This window comes from Harmonia axyridis, chromosome 7 (assembly GCF_914767665.1).
Source record: "Harmonia axyridis chromosome 7, icHarAxyr1.1, whole genome shotgun sequence".
NCBI classification, from domain to species: domain Eukaryota; kingdom Metazoa; phylum Arthropoda; class Insecta; order Coleoptera; family Coccinellidae; genus Harmonia; species Harmonia axyridis.
The window spans coordinates 12196034-12212400 of record NC_059507.1 but is presented as its reverse complement, the minus strand read 5'-3'; the positions used below and the strand labels follow the sequence as shown (position 1 = coordinate 12212400).

At 34.4% G+C, this 16367-nt stretch overlaps 1 protein-coding gene and 1 long non-coding RNA gene across 2 annotated transcripts; both read left to right on the top strand.

Moving 5' to 3' along the window:
* LOC123684548 lies at nucleotides 1-11669 on the top strand. Its single transcript, XM_045623843.1, has 4 exons — nucleotides 1-72; nucleotides 10385-10905; nucleotides 11404-11545; nucleotides 11652-11669. The coding sequence occupies exons 1-4, from the start codon at nucleotides 1-3 to the stop codon at nucleotides 11667-11669; spliced, it is 753 nt and encodes a 250-aa protein (XP_045479799.1).
* Nucleotides 11670-11692: 23 nt separating this feature from the next.
* On the top strand, nucleotides 11693-14167 carry LOC123684834. The gene is made up of 3 exons (XR_006748196.1): nucleotides 11693-11794; nucleotides 13812-13964; nucleotides 14054-14167. It is a non-coding gene; the product is annotated as an uncharacterized LOC123684834 (long non-coding RNA).
* Nucleotides 14168-16367: the final 2200 nt, after the last annotated feature.

Below are 16367 nucleotides of genomic sequence, written 5' to 3'. Positions count from 1 at the left end.
ATGCTACTAGAAAAAGTTTCAGGAACAATTGAAATATCTGGCTTCAAAATTTACGATTGCAACTGCAACAAGGTATATGATGGAGTTCTGATACAGACGGTGATATACCCTTTGACGATCTATGATCTGCTCCAATTGTGATCACGTCAAGCTCTGTATTCGTTTTGAAGAACTGTGACTACCTGTTAGATTCTGATAGCAGTGATTAAATCACAGTTCGTGGAATATCGTTATCGAATACCGTGGGTATCACAAAATTTCCATTCAAAATAAAAAATCAAAATTTATACATCAATCATAATTAAAGTTCAATTCTGGTTATTTTGGTTATTGTTCATTTTAGATACATCATAAATTTCAAAAAATCAAAAATCGATCAGTTTATCAAAGATCTGTGGAATTTTCAGTCAACTTTGGTATATCAAGAAGAACACACTTGAAATTGTTTTGAATAGTTCACTCAGTTTATCTTTATTTCAGACAGTGTAAACTCTAAAATCGATGAAAAAACAAATATTAAAGTAGCAGCTTTATGCACAAAATTACGAGCAGAATCATTTTGTATTCGGAATTCTTATCAATAGTTTCGAATGAAATTCAATTAGAGATGAAAGGATGAAAATGCACAATAAAATCAAAGAGAATTCATTTGAAAAACTGTAAAAATTGAAACTGTGTAATAATCTGATGATATTCAGTAGACTTTCATTTTTAATCAGGAAGTGAATGATCAAAATGTTTCAAACAATGACAAAAACTTTGTTTTTAGTGTGATAATCTTCATCGTGACTTATGTCAGTGCCCATGGTATTTATGGAATCAACCGAACAAGGTGAACTACCAAATATTCTTATTACATTCAAAAATACCAGTCATCATTTTTTTGTCAGTTTGTTTTTTCTTACATATTATCAGCTATTCACTTCAATAATTCTTGAGTAATTATTAAATATCTGAAAATATCTTAATGACAAACAGAAGCATATACAGGGTGGCCACTTTTTCAATGGGATTGTATTGGTAACTTTTAAACCATAAGAGTTAGAAGGTCGGTCAAATGGAGAAAAAGTTGCATGCATAGAAGCATTATCAAGCAGTTCAAACAAATCGAGATTATCAGGGCCGGTTTTCGAGATATCATAATAAAAGTAAATTATGTCATTTTGATTTTTCTTTTTTTCCCACTTCATTTCAAATATCATCAAAAAATGTTACAGGAATTTTTTATTCGACAGTAAATTATCACCAATTTGACGTAATCAGATTTCGTATCCAACGTTTCGTACTCTCTGGGCCACCCTCAACCTCATTTTTTTCAATACGGACCTGCATATTTTATGACATTTTTCGAAATAACTTTCAACGCTGAATTCAACGATATATCATACAATCGCATTCAAAGTAGATTTTCAGGTGATTTTGACCCTTTTCCAATTTTATTTGGGTCGGATCTGTATTACCTTCATTCAGTTCAATTAACAACATGCAATATGCAATAAATTTCGATAAGAAAATCAACTTACCCATCTTGAACTAAATGGAACATATTAGAATCAAAGCAAGAAACCAGTATACTGGTTTCTTGGTTCTTCTTTTATAATATCTAATCATTTAAATATTTCAATTCATAATAATTAAACGAAAGTATCATTTAATGAAAGAAAAATGAAATGATTATTCGAAAGTAAATGAAAATTAATGAAGTAAGTGTTCGGAATGTCCACCATTTTGTAAATTGCACTTTACGGTTCTGGCACCCATACTTCTTATACATTTGCTTGTTTGGTATTCTTGAATACCTTCCAAAACATTATCCATTTTCTCGCGAGGTATCACTATTGTTGTATTTGTCATTTGAATCGTTGAAACAAATTACAGAATCGAACTTTATTTTGAGATCATTACGATATAATTCTTGCAAGGCCTGGTATTCAAATTTAAAATCATTGTATTCGCGTCTCTTGACTATTTTATTAACAGCAGTTTTTGAAAAATTTCATTCACTGGCCACAGTTCTCGATTTTTTTTCTGGGTTCGATTGAATTTGGGTCAGAACATTGATATCGTTAATAGACTTGTTTTTTCTTACATACACACCATTAAATTTGGATGAGGGTCAAAATCACCTAAAATCAACTTTGAATGACATTGTATGATATATCGTTGAATTCAGCGTTAAGAGTTATTTCGAAAAATGTCATAAAATATGCAGGTCCGTATTGAAAAAAATGAGGTTGAGGGTGGCCCAGAGAGTTGGAAACGTTGGATACGAAATCTGATTACGTAAAATTGAGGATAATTAACTGTCGAATAAAAAATTCCTGTAACATTTTTTGATAATATTTGAAATAAAGTGGGAAAAAGAGAAAAATCAAAATGTCATAATTTACTTTTCTTATGATATCTCGAAAACCGGCCCTGATAATCTCGATTTGTTTGAACTGCTTGATAATGCTTCTATGCATGCAACTTTTTCTCCATTTGACCGACTTTCTAACTCTTATGGTTTAAAAGTTACCAATACAATCCCATTGAAAAAGTGGCCACCCTGTATATGGCTCATTAGATGTTTATGGAAAACTAATTATAATTTTGTGCTGAAAATTTACATATTGGGGTTTGAGACGATGATCTTTCTCCCTAAAATTTTTCAGACATCTACAACTTCTGGTTATACCGGAAACGGACTTCTTCTTCCTTATCTGGAATGGCACACCCAGTAGTAGCAGTATTTTAAATTTTCATACGGATTTCGGAATGAATAACTAAATCCTGCTGCAGGAATGTTGATATTTATTAAATTTTTTTCACATGTCGAGGTACCCAGCTGCGTTGAATATGGGCAATAAACCATAGAGTGAAATTTACGGTATTTGTTTCAGGTATAACAAAGAGTGCTATCCTTCCTGGCTTTTATAGAGCAGGTGACTGCTAAACCTTGAACATATTTATATTTTCTTTCGCTCACCCTACTACACGATCATTAATGGGAAAAAGAAATGTTTATTCATAAATAAACAGTTTGAATCACAGAATTATTATAAAAATATATATGAACCTTGAATAAAATAATCACTAATCGTTTCGTGTTTTATTTAAAAAAAATTTTTAATTTTCTGAAAGATTTTTGGTAGATATACATTTTTTTTTCTGAAAATACAAAAAATCAGACAACGAAACTGCCTTCTCTTGTTTTCAATAACTGCACAGTTACAATTAAAATTCATTTAAAATAAGAGTGAACTAAATTGAAGTACCTTATTACAGTTGTTGGAATCACAGATTCCAACAAACTTGAGATATTTTTATTGATCTTCTTTTTCCATTTGCAAGTCTCGTTGTTATTAAATAGTGCATTTTGTGAAATGTGTGTGAAATACTCAATAAGTGAATTTACATTTGCAGAGCAATTTGTGAGCCCTTAATTTCACCTGTTTATTTTATGTGCAACGATATGGTATATGTTCGATTTATGCTGTAAAATATATCCTGTTAATGAAGTAGAACAGCTTTGGTTAAATAAAAACCCTAGCTTCCTAAGACCAATTCCAGTCCACTAAATCGAAATGAGAGTATTTCCCAGAGTACGGAAAAGGCCCATATTCATATGAATTTAGGTAAAAAAAAATTCAAAACGGCTATCAAATTTGGTATTGAAGGAGAAAACATTTCAGACCTTTATGCATTGTCTTCGATTTTAGGTATAACTTGATGCGTTGAATTTTTGATCACGAATGGATAAATTCTGAGTTATATTAACTCCAAGGCTGAAGGACTTTGGTCGATGGCCAATAAAGAAGAGTTATTATTGGTTTTTTTCCAAAAGTTTCCCTTAGATATACCTCATGTATTAATAAATCAAATAGGTATAAATCGTCGACGAAAGAATGTTTGGATGGCTCTCTGAAACAGACTCAATAATGAATTTTTCCTTGAGTCCAAATTCAATTAATCTTCCTACTTATGATAACTCATAAATCATATCCACTTACCGATTAAAACCCTTTGAAACTGAGTCATTCAACAGTGAAAATTTGAAGAAGGAAGTGGACTTAGGTAATCATCAACTACATAGGTGAGTCTCTTGTACATCGGAAACAAGTCAAAATAAATTGAAGATTTTTCTAAAATCATTTCCGATCGTTACTGTTCGATATCATTTCTTTCCAATTTCTGAAAAACATGGGTTACTCAATAAGTTTTGCGGTTCGATAAGAGAGGGCGTTGCTAGTTCACTCTTCATATGAACGTGAGTGAAGGAGGTACAAACAGAGCAGCAACATCAATATTCCTAGAGGAAATACGGGATAGCATATTGAAAACTTGTCGAATGAATGAAACAGTGTTAATGTGAGAGGAAACTCGTGAAAAAATATCCGGTATGCAGGAGAAAAAAAATCTCTTTCATCTTCCATCATAAAATGCACCGTGTTTCGAACGTATTTTGACAATGGCTAAAATCCATGAATTAAAGTTAGAATTCGTATTCACCAGATTTGTCCCCTAGCGACTTCCATCTGTTTTCAAACCTAACAAAATTCATGCATGGAATGCGTATTTCATCAAATGATTAGGTCATAATAGCCATGGAAGCTTATTTCGCTTCCAGATTGTCATTTCAGGAATGGAATTCATCAAAAGAAATTTCATTGGAACAAGTGTATTGAAGTTTAGGGAGACTGTATTATACAGGGTGGCCTCTTTTTTAATGGGATAGTATTGGTAACTTTTAAACCATAAGAGTTAGAAGGTCGGTCAAATGGAGAAAAAGTTGCATGCATAGAAGCATTATCAAGCAGTTCAAACAAATCGAGATTATCAGGGCCGGTTTCCGAGATATCATAAGAAAAGTAAATTATGTCATTTTGATTTTTCTTTTTTTCCCACATCATTTCAAATATCATCAAAAAATGTTACAGGAATTTTTATTCGACAGTAAATTATCCTCAATTTGACGTAATCAGATTTCGTATCCAACGTTTCGTACTCTCTGGGCCACCCCCAACCTCATTTTTTTCAATACGGACCTGCATATTTTATGATATTTTTCGAATTAACTTTCAACGCTGAATTCAACGATATATCATACAATGTCATTTAAAGTAGATTTTCAGGTGATTTTGACCCTTATCCAATTTTCTTTGGGTCGGATCTGTATTACCTTCATTTAATTTAATTAACAACATACAATATGCAATAAATTGCGATAAGAAAATCAACTTGCCCATCTTGAACTGAATAGAACATATTAGAATCAAAGCAAGAAACCAGTATACTAATACTCATAATAATTAAACGAAAGTATCATTTAATGAAAGAAAAATCAAATGGTTATTCGAAAGTAAATGAAAATTAATGAAGTAAGTGTTCGAAATGTCCACCATTTTGTAAAATGCACTTCACGGTTCTGGAACCCATACTTCTTATACATTTGCTTGTTTGGTATTCTTGAATACCTTCCAAAACATTCTCAATTTTCTCGCGAGGTATCACTATTGTTGTATTTGTCATTTGTTCCGTTGAAACAAATTACAGAATCGAACTTTATATTGAGATCATTACGATATAATTTTTGCAAGGCTTGGTATTCAAATTTAAAATCATTTTATTCGCGTCTCTTGACTATTTTATTAACAGCTTTTGAAAAATTCCATTCACTGGCCACAGTTCTCGATTTTTTTTCTAGGTTCGATTGAATTTGGGTCAGAACATTGATATCGTTAATAGAATTGTTTTTTCTTACATACACACCATTAAATTTGGATGAGGGTCAAAATCACCTGAAAATCAACTTTGAATGACATTGTATGATATATCGTTGAATTCGGCGTTAAAAGTTATTTCGAAAAATGTCATAAGATATGCAGGTCCGTATTGAAAAACATTAGGTTGAGGGTGGCCCAGAGAGTACGAAACGTTGGATACGAAATCTGATTACGTCAAATTGAGGATAATTTACTGTGGAATGAAAAATTCCTGTAACATTTTTTGATAATATTTGAAATAAAGTGGGAAAAAAAGAGAAATCAAAATGACATAATTTACTTTTCTTATAATATCTCAATAACCGGCCCTGATAATCTCGATTTGTTTGAACTGCTTGATAATGCTTCTATGCATGCAAATTTTTCTCCATTTGATCGACCTTCTAACTCTTATGGTTTAAAAGTTACCAATACAATCCCATTGAAAAAGTGGCCACCCTGTATACTGAATAATTAAGTATATTTCAAATCATAACATTGTTTTTTCTTATCGAAACGCAAAGCTTTTTGAAAAAACTTGTATTTGAACAGGAAGTGGTCTGTAACGATAAGGCTCGACTCCCCTGTTCGAAACTTGAAAATTACAGACATAGTAAGAAGAAACAACATAATGTTTTGTTCGGGAAACGACCGCTCAAAAATAAAAATTTTTTTTATCGACGATTTGAAATTTTGCAGTTTTATCGAGTTATTTTCATTTTTAGGAATCCCTACTTTTCCTTCTATATTCTAAACCATGAAGTTATTTGATGTACAAGATGGTCAGATAAGTAAATATTGGTATATTTTTTTATAGCTATAAGGGTATTAAACTTTTGAAACTCTTGCGTGAAAATTAATAATGAACATGAAAATTTTTTTTGATTCAAATTCTATGAATTTTCTCATTCCTAAAGTTATTATTCAAAAAATATCCAGTTAACACAAAATAAATTCTTCATTATTATATCATTCCTTTCATCAATGATATATAGTTTCGATAGTTGTTGATGAAAGTTTTAGGGAGTAATAGAAAGCCGAAAAATCTTCAAATCGGAGCATGGTGATTTTGCCATAAAACAGTTGGGTTTATTACCCAAGTGGCTCCAATCTTCTGAGAGATGCGCATTCCACGAAACCATCTTCTGGGAAAGCAAAGAGTCACCACAATAGAATATTCTATGCACCTATACAATTGTTAAGCTATACCATTCATGAACGGATTCGACCTTCTTTAAATTTGAAATACTCAGAAATGGTTGATTTTTGATGTTTCATGGACACTACATTTTTTCAGGAAAAAAACTGGAGTAATCCCAATGGGAAGTCTGTTGATTCAACGTTCATTCAACGTTATATCGTGTAGATAAAGTTAAATTTAACGTATTTTTAGAACGGTCAGTTTTGAACCTAGTTCTCTAATAATTATATTATGTTATTTCGTATATATTATTGATATGCTGATATTGGACGTTCCATTTATGAGAAAACCGGAAGTGCAGATGGGAAGAAATTGGTCAAAAATTGTCTCTAAACCTGGTAGTACAAGAATTGTATTTCTTTATATTTATCTATGATATCCAAACATTTATACATTCACTTAAGCGGTTGTTTACTATATTATATAAACACTTGTAGTGACTCTTTGCTAGTCCACCAAAGTTGCCCAATAACACGATGAAATTGTTAGGTCACGTTGAAATGCTGAAGTCAAGCACGGGCTGTCAGCTTTAAGTTTATTTCTTTCAGTCCTCCGCTATAGAAATGAAAGGTGGCAAAATGACGATCTATCAGTGATCTCAGAATGAAAAAACACAATTCCCTCAAAAATGAGTTCGAGTCGAGTACGTCTCCCCAAAAATTGTATTTGAAATATTCAGGATGTACCAGAAATATAATCAGAATAATTCATACGTGATCGATCATCATTTTTGCTGATATCATAATAAAACCGTATTTATACGTTCGGAAATAACATTAAATATTGATATAATACACGTTATTTCCTGCGACATATTCACTGATAATAAACGGTTGGTTAGAAAACAATTTCTCAACGTTATATTAACGTATCTGTTCCCATTGAGATATTAACTCAATATGCTTTTTCTGAGGAAAATGATGTGAAAAAGCTACCTCATCCTTTGCAAACTGGCTTCAGTGAATAAAAAGAATCAAGGTAGTGATGGAAATAACCTATCTTGGCACCCTCAAGTAATAATAACGAATATTTTAATCGATTCTCTATTCCTTTCAAAACTCATTTGGGTTGCAGCACCTTTAATGGGCTCCACTTTTTTCTCATTTCCGACTCACCTTGTATATACTAACTTTGTGCCGTTATAAATCATGAATATCTTTCTTTATTTGCAGATCCTTACCTGCAAGAATGTTTACCATATAGTCAGTACCAATTTGCAGTACCATTTTTAAGGAAAATCACTCTCACTTTGTTCATAGGATATATTTGTAATCTATCATTAACATTCGTTTACTTCATTTTCAATTGGAATATCCATAACTTTGTGAAAATAGGTCACACGCAGTGCGTTGAGTTATTCGTAAGTAACAATACATTCCTACATACATGAGCCTTCGCAATCAATGGAAGTTGGAACATGAAAAATTCCGCTCTGTTTTTAGACTCTCATCAGTTCCTCATAGTCGAGACCAGTCCTCTGGCATATATTGCTCAAACATAACAGCATTTTGCTTCCGCGATGTTTTGAGCGTATTGGTATTTCTCGTTCCTCAGGATATGGCCCAAATATGCTGTTTTGTAGATCTGAGTAATGGTAACCAAAGCTCGAGCTACATCTCTGAAACCATGATCTGCAAAACAACATATTTTGGCCATAAGTATGCTGTTTTGCATACTTTACTTAAGACACTTCTTGATTGCATGAACTTATGCTTCTAATTTTCAGTAGAAGTTGTTTATTATAGAAAGCCTCAATAATGGTTACAAACATTCCTATGCATTGTTAATTTTCAACCTATCTTTTAAATCGACTGCGTTTTTGGCCACGAACATGGTACACTAGGAGTGCAATAGTTGCCAAACCTTGGATTTCAGCAGATAGATACTGACAATAATACACATTCTGCTTTCCATAATTTCAAGTATTCAATATTTCCTTTCATTCAATATAATATTTATTCATAATGAATATAATATTCATTCATAATGATATGATACAATAACATTATAGAGTGCCGTAATACCATAAAGCAACTGACCAGAGAGAAAAGAGTAACTCTACCAGGGCATTGTGGTGTTGAAGGAAACGAAAAAAAACTTGCAAATAGGGCATCAAGGTTAACACATGTTGATCCTGAGCCCTTCTGTGGGCTTGAAAAAGACCAATATCCAACAAAGGGAGTGGGACAATAGAAAAACCCTCTGAAGAAACACTCCTGGTCTTGCTTAGGCAAAAGAATTTGTGGTGCTTTCACAGACCTATACCAGGAAGCTTCTGAAGCTACCACGAGCTGAGCTTCGGGTAATCGTGGGACTGCTGACAGGACACTGTCGTTGTAAATACCTTTTGTACCGCATTGGTAAGTCAGCAGATGAGATCTGCAGGCTCTGTGGAAAGGAAATAGAAACAGCCGAAGATGTAGTGTGCAAATGTCTGGGACTGACTGGTCTAAAAACCATATTCATGAGAAAGTCAGTTCTAGATTCTCACGAAGTAATAGCCAAGGCATCTAAGGATGTCGTCGGTTTTTTTTTAACCGTATCGACGGTCTCCCTGGGTTTGTGTGAAAAGTAGGTTCAAGAAAGAATTGGTCGCAGTTCCCGGAGGGCTAACAAAGCCAAAACAACCCCGTTTCAAATTTTGGATTCGAAAATATATCAAAATCCGACAACGTCATCAAACCATGTTAGAGACATGTAAATTACGTATACTCCCTATATCTACTATTCTATTGTTTTACTCGTTGGGTCCTATAAATCGCAAACGCTTGCGATTTCATCGAAAATTCGTTTTTGCGCCACCTGCTGGCTTGGCGTGGGTACTCGAGTGTGTCTGGCAATAGGAATCTGTTTTTAATAGGATGTCTAGATCTCTAAAAACCAGTCCATACTTTTTTAGTTTCTACGGATCATAGATATAAAACACCTATGTCCATGTATTTCTACAGCCTCTAAAAATGGTAAGACATAACTTTTATTTTCAGTATGTAGAATTTCAAAATTATAGTTGAGCGTATGCCCTAATTCTAATTGGATTTGAATATGTACATTTTTGGAAGTAAACATCTAGCTGCTCTCAAATATCTTGCTGTGAACCGTTTATTTATTGCTGAAATTCCCAGGATCCATTGTTGATAAAAAGTACTTACCCCTATATTCACCTATATAATTGACAGTTTCATTCGAATAATTTAGTTACCAAAATTGTATAATCTGAATATATTACCTGAAATATATCATCAAAATATAGGTTGAAATTCAGTCTGCAGATGTAAATGAACCACTGCAATGCTTATGTCAAAATCTAGAGTAGTATATTATCAGAACCTCTGATTTAGATAAATTAACCGACAAAAATGACGTAATAATGAATCATACACTATTTTTATCAATAAACATGCTCCTGTCGCTGTGTACTTCTAAATTGTTATTATTTTAGGCAGCAGTATCTCTTTCCTTGAGTCTTAATCATATTGGAGCTGTGGGTTATGATATTGCAGAATTGAAAAAACAACTCTGGCCTCATGACGAGGTTGGTCCTGAAGTGTCCGAAATTATAAGAATGAAAAATAAGCGCCTCCAAAATACCAGAGTGATAATGACAGTTTTCTCGCTGTTAACAGTCAGTATGAGTATACCGTTAAGTGGAGATTATAGCGAAGTCACAGTTATTTTCTTCATTAAGAATTATGATGAGATGCCGAAAATGATTACTCTTCTATTTTCTACCACAATGTTCTTCGCCAAAGTGTATAGCATGTATGCAATAAACAATATGAATTTCTTAACACTATTTACCATTGACGATATAGCATCCCAAATGCTACTGTTGAGGAAAAAACTGAACTCTATAAGAAAATTGAATGATGAAAAGGAAGAAAATTATTATGATGAATCATATCAGAATTATATCGACGAAATATTGAGGAGCTGCATTTCTCAGCATAAAGTAATTATCAAGTGAGTAGAAAGAACTTTATTAAGAATTTGAATTAATGGCATTGGAAAAAACACAATTCATCAAAAGCCATTCGTAACTTTTATTCATCAAAACATTTTTTTAGCTTTCTATATTATATGTAGTGACTCTGTCTGCCCGGAAGGTGGCGTTATGGGTATCGCGCCACACTCTAGTGCAGCCCTGGCGGGTCGCCGCGTTGCGGCAGAGTCACTTCTCTACGATGGTGTGAAAGAGTGTCTTGGGCAGAGATCGCTGGGTAGCCAAACTGAAAGTCCTCCAGCGATCTCGAAAACACCATAATCCCTAGAGATACATTGTCTTATATAATGAAAATGTACGACAGGTTTCATAAGACAAACGATTGATCGATAAACTAGTTGATTGTAGTTTGAAATCTATAGAAGGGTCTAGAATGACCTGAAATTGATCACATAAATGATTTTATCAAATCACCAACAGTTTTATCAAACTCGCCAATAGCAGTGCATTGTTTTCAGGTATGCTAAGATGGCGAAGACAAGATTAGACACCGCATTACTGGTTGTAACTAGTACTGGTATCCTCTGTTTAGCCTTTGTATACCTACAAGCAAAAATAGTAAGATTATCAAAAAAGAAATATCCAAAGAAATATATGAAGGTATTTTTAGGTGATTTTTTTCCATGCGCAAACAATATGTGCATTTCATCTATCTCCATTATTATATTCTGTTTGATGTTTATTACGTTCTTCTCAATAATGATAGGATTTTAATCTATTTTAATGCCTACCAATTTTTCTTTACAGGGACATGGAATTCGATTTCTCATCAATTGTTTCATGATGCAGGTCGTAACCTTAATAATAACCTATATCTTTTGCAACTCAGGCCAATTACTAATTGATGAGGTAAAGTATTATATTGTGGAAAATCTGACAATTTCCTCATTAAAAGTAAATTCTAAAATTTCAATTGAGCCACTTCTACGTGATCTTCAAAAAGCAATGTTAATGGAAGAGGAACAAAAAAATCTGAATGCCCAAATAAAGAAGCAATTTTCAATTAGGATTTAATCCCTGAAGATATCAAGGAGCTTATCATGAAGAAGCACAGAGCGAAACTTAAAGCTCAGAATACACTCAGTCCTGAGGACCGTCGAGTGTTCAATCTGCTCAATGCTAGAGTCAAGGAGACTTTCAAAAATATTAAAGGCAATAACGGAAAGAAACAGTTGGAACAGTTATCAAAACCAACACTCCACAGAGCAACTAGTGCTCCGAGTAGTGGAACAAATTACCAGAGCCACAGAAGCTGATCAAAGCGCTATAGAAACTGCTTGCGAATAGTTTCCCACTCTTTATGATTCAACTTGCATTCTCGCAAGTTTCGAGCTGAAGTTCACGGATTAATGTCTTTAGTAGAGAGTGCACTTTCAGCTGGAGTCCCCCAAGGATCACTGCTGTCAGCATTATTGTTTATATTATATGTATTCTTCTTCTTTCTTTTTGAAATAGGACTGTGTCTTATTTTCTCTGCCTTCTTCCTCTTATTGTTATGTATCGTGTGAAATCGAGCTCCAGCTTTCTTTCCATCTCTTCGGTGAACGTCCCAATGGTCTACGTGTATTTGGGATCTGTATTTCCGTTCATTTGGCCAGTCTTTCTGCTGAAATCCTCTCTACATGGTCTATCCAGAACCTTCTGCGTGCTCTGATCCATCTGACCACATCCAGCGTCTCCAGTTCCTCCGTTATGTCCACACTCCTCACATGATCTCTGAGAGTTACTCCTTTGATGCATCTTGAAATCCTCATTTCTGTTGTTCTTGCCATTCTTTCCGTTGTAGATGTTTCTGACCTGGTTTCGGCGGCGGTATTTGACAAAAAGAGAGAAAACTTCCGTGACATTTCATGTTGACAATACCGCCATCCTCTCCAGTTCGTGGTACCCGAAAGTATGACTATGGAGTACCTGGAAGAAGCCATCTCAAGATTTCGATCATGGTTTGCTAGATGGGGAATCGAAGTGAACCCTGAAAACAGTGTGGCTGTTCTCTTCAGCTGTAAGGGAAAAGACCCCACGGATAAGTTGTAATGTTCGGAAGGAGGATCGAATGGAAAAACGAGGTCAAATATCTGGAAGTGATACTTGAAAACAACACGACACATCTGCAGTGATGAGGGAGATGACAAGAGCAACGTCATTGAAACTGCCACTTAGCTAAAGCATCAACAAGCGACTTTTTCACTTCGATCGGTAGTGTACAGAAATGATGAGTTAAAAATTGTTGCAGATGTTGCATTACATGTGAAATCATAATCCAAAAACGGCTTCAATTCGATGTATGTAATCTGTTCGCTCCGATTTCCTACAAGCCCAACTTCAAGCCCAACTCAAGCTCCAACTTTCTCTACACATCCAAGTCTCTCAATTTAGCCTGTTCAAGCAAAGTTGGGCGACTTACATGAAGATATGTAGCAGGCTTAAGTCTATCATTCGTTCGCTAACTTGCGCATGCCCCGCTTGAAGATACGCTGCAGAGACAAACGCTGAAAGTTTTTCTGTGCATGTCTCCTACATAGGTAAAGACGACCATCGACTATAGAGTTTGGGTTGTGCTAACTTTGGCAGGTTACAGGTAGTAAAGTTGTTGAAAATAGTACATTAAATTCCTTGAAGTATAAAGCTCAATTTTTTATATTTTCTTCGGGATAATTTAAGTAAACTCGTCATCCATTGCCAGACACTTGCTACACCCTGCCAGACACCCCTAAACTTGCTTTATGAAGTGGAGCCACCAATGTTGTCTTGTTTACGCGCAAGCCTATGATATTTCGTGATCGCTCGAACTTTATAATTGAATTATATAATTATTACAAACACGTACAAAGTCAGAGTCATGAGAGTGACAGAAACGTTTTTTTAGTGTGAAAAACTTCATCGTGACCTATGCGAGTGCCCATGGATTTTATGGAATCGATCGAACAAGGTGAACTACCAAATATTTTTATTTCATTCAAAAGAAGCAGTCTCCATCAGTAGCCTGAGCGTGACTCTAAATAATAATCTCTTTGTAATTGTGAGTATTGTGTAGTATTCGTGAGTACTTGAACTTGAATTTATGAGATGAAACCTAGATATGTTGGAAGCTGAAGTAATTTTTTTCAGATAATACAAAGAGCGCTATCCTTTATAGCTTTCATAGAGCAAGTAGCTGCATCACATTGAATACCTTGGCATACTGACTTCAGAAGATATATCTAATTTTTTATTTGCACAAACAATACTGGAATAAAATATCTAAATACTATCTGCTTCGTGTTTTGTTGACATTTGTTGAGAATTCAACCTCAAATTCCCATTCAGCCGTTTTCCGCTACATCACTTGTCAGTTGTCAACTGTATAGCACTCACTTCGCGTATAAAAAAGCGTGGAACTTTGATTTCATAATCCACAATTTTGGAATTATTTTTATTTGATCTCCCATATGATAATCACAATAAATCCCAACTTCACAAATTATAATACAGCGGTTCTTCAATAGAGCTATTCATGCCGCAGAAACAAACCATTTATCCAGCAAATTAATTTGAGTTTCCGGTAGTGGTTATCTCAAATGGTTTCTGTGGCCTGCGGAACCCGCAGTGGTCAAAATATTACCTGTCAGCATTAACACGCTAACCATGAATATCCTCTCTCGTACAAACAATTCCGGATAGAACAATTCACATGAATTCCAGTGAGCGTTCCTCTCTTCCAAGTGCCGGTCATTTTAACGTGTATGTTTTCCTTTAATCCCTAGATTGGGCATTAGATGAAGGTCAGAATTAGGGAACGGATTAGGTCGCTTTATTTTATTAGGACAATGGCAGTTTTGAATTATTCATCAGAATTGAAGAAATTATTCTCTTTGAGAATTTTGAAATATTCATCTGGTGTAATTATTTCTTGTTGGGAAGATAGGTATACTATATAAAATAACACGTCACTCGATAAGTCACAAGCCTGGCGCAAAAATAGAACCGCCAGAGCTATACCACTTTTTTCTTGTTAGTTTCAGACATCAAAGTATGCGTGTCGAAATTTCGGAACTTAGGTTGAGATGTTAGGTCTGGAACGAAATATTGAAGGTTAAGTTACGCGAATGTTCGGACGGCTGCACATAACTGCAGTCACCTGCATTCTGAAATTTCAGTTTATAAATTGATTAAGATTGTCAAAACTGACATTAGTCGAATGGGTTTTTTTTTCTAAACGCAAATAAATAACGCTATGAAAATTCCGCATCGCATCACAAAAAAGAATCCCTCCAGTCCTGGAAAAAGAAGAACATCAGTAAATTCGGTCATTTTATAGGCTAATTTCGTATCAACAGGAAAATTGTTAATTTTGTCTGCCAGCACAGTCGTAACTGGCTGAAGTGGCTCTCTGTACCTACAACATTTTTTGGTCCTTCGAGCAGGATATGATCCAGCGACCTATTAATCGTTGTCGAAAAATGAATAGAAACGAATTTCGCGTACCTATTAATAAAGCACTGATTTTTGATCGGAAAATTTACTGTTCAAGCAAAGCAATGGCTTGAAACGATTGGAAAGTTCCCCACAGAAACAAATTTGGCTTTTATGAAGAATTTATTGGCAAGGTCAGCGGGTCTCAAACTTTTGCTCTTCCTGACCCCCTGTTGTAATAATAAAAATCTGCTCTCCCTAGTCGTAGACGTAGGAATTCAAATTTCACAATTACACTACATTTGAAAAAAGGACTGTTGGAGTATCACTACAAGAAGAAGGACAACTGATAGATGTTTCATCAAGTTCCTTACAAAAGTCGAACATTGGTAATTAATCTTTAACAAACTTCTGGATAGAGCTTCCGAACGACTACTCTGTTATAAAAGCCTAAGCGCTTAGGATTTTCTTGCCTTTTCCAACGTCTTATCTTCGTGAAATTGGATTTTCTGCTCTTGCTACCTTGAAATCCAAATACAGAAATGAACTTCAAGTAGAAAATGAACTCAGAGTGGCAATCTCCAACATGAAACCAAATTTAGAGGATTTGTACGCCTTAAAACTAACTCATGTTAGCCATTAGTTAGACCTTAAAATGTTTCTTTGTCATTGTGAAATATAATTTCAAAAAATATCTTTCTTAAATCTCGCTTTAGCATTTTATTTTTATCTTTTTGTTTCCAATCACTTGTGCGCCCCCAATCATGTCACAGTTTGAGAAAGGCTGGCCAAGGTTGAAGCCTGTTTTGAAAGCAAAGACGAATCCTCCTACAAAAAAGGTATTGAAAAATTGAGGAGCGTTGGGGCACATGTATGAGTATTGAAGGTGACTATCTCAAATTGATGACATTTTCTTTTATTTTCCAGCAGGGCTAGAAGAGGTAGGCAAAGATGTCTATTCTTTAGAGCTAACAGGCTTTGAAATTCTTATATGGATATGAATAATTTTGGACATACGAATAATAAATAA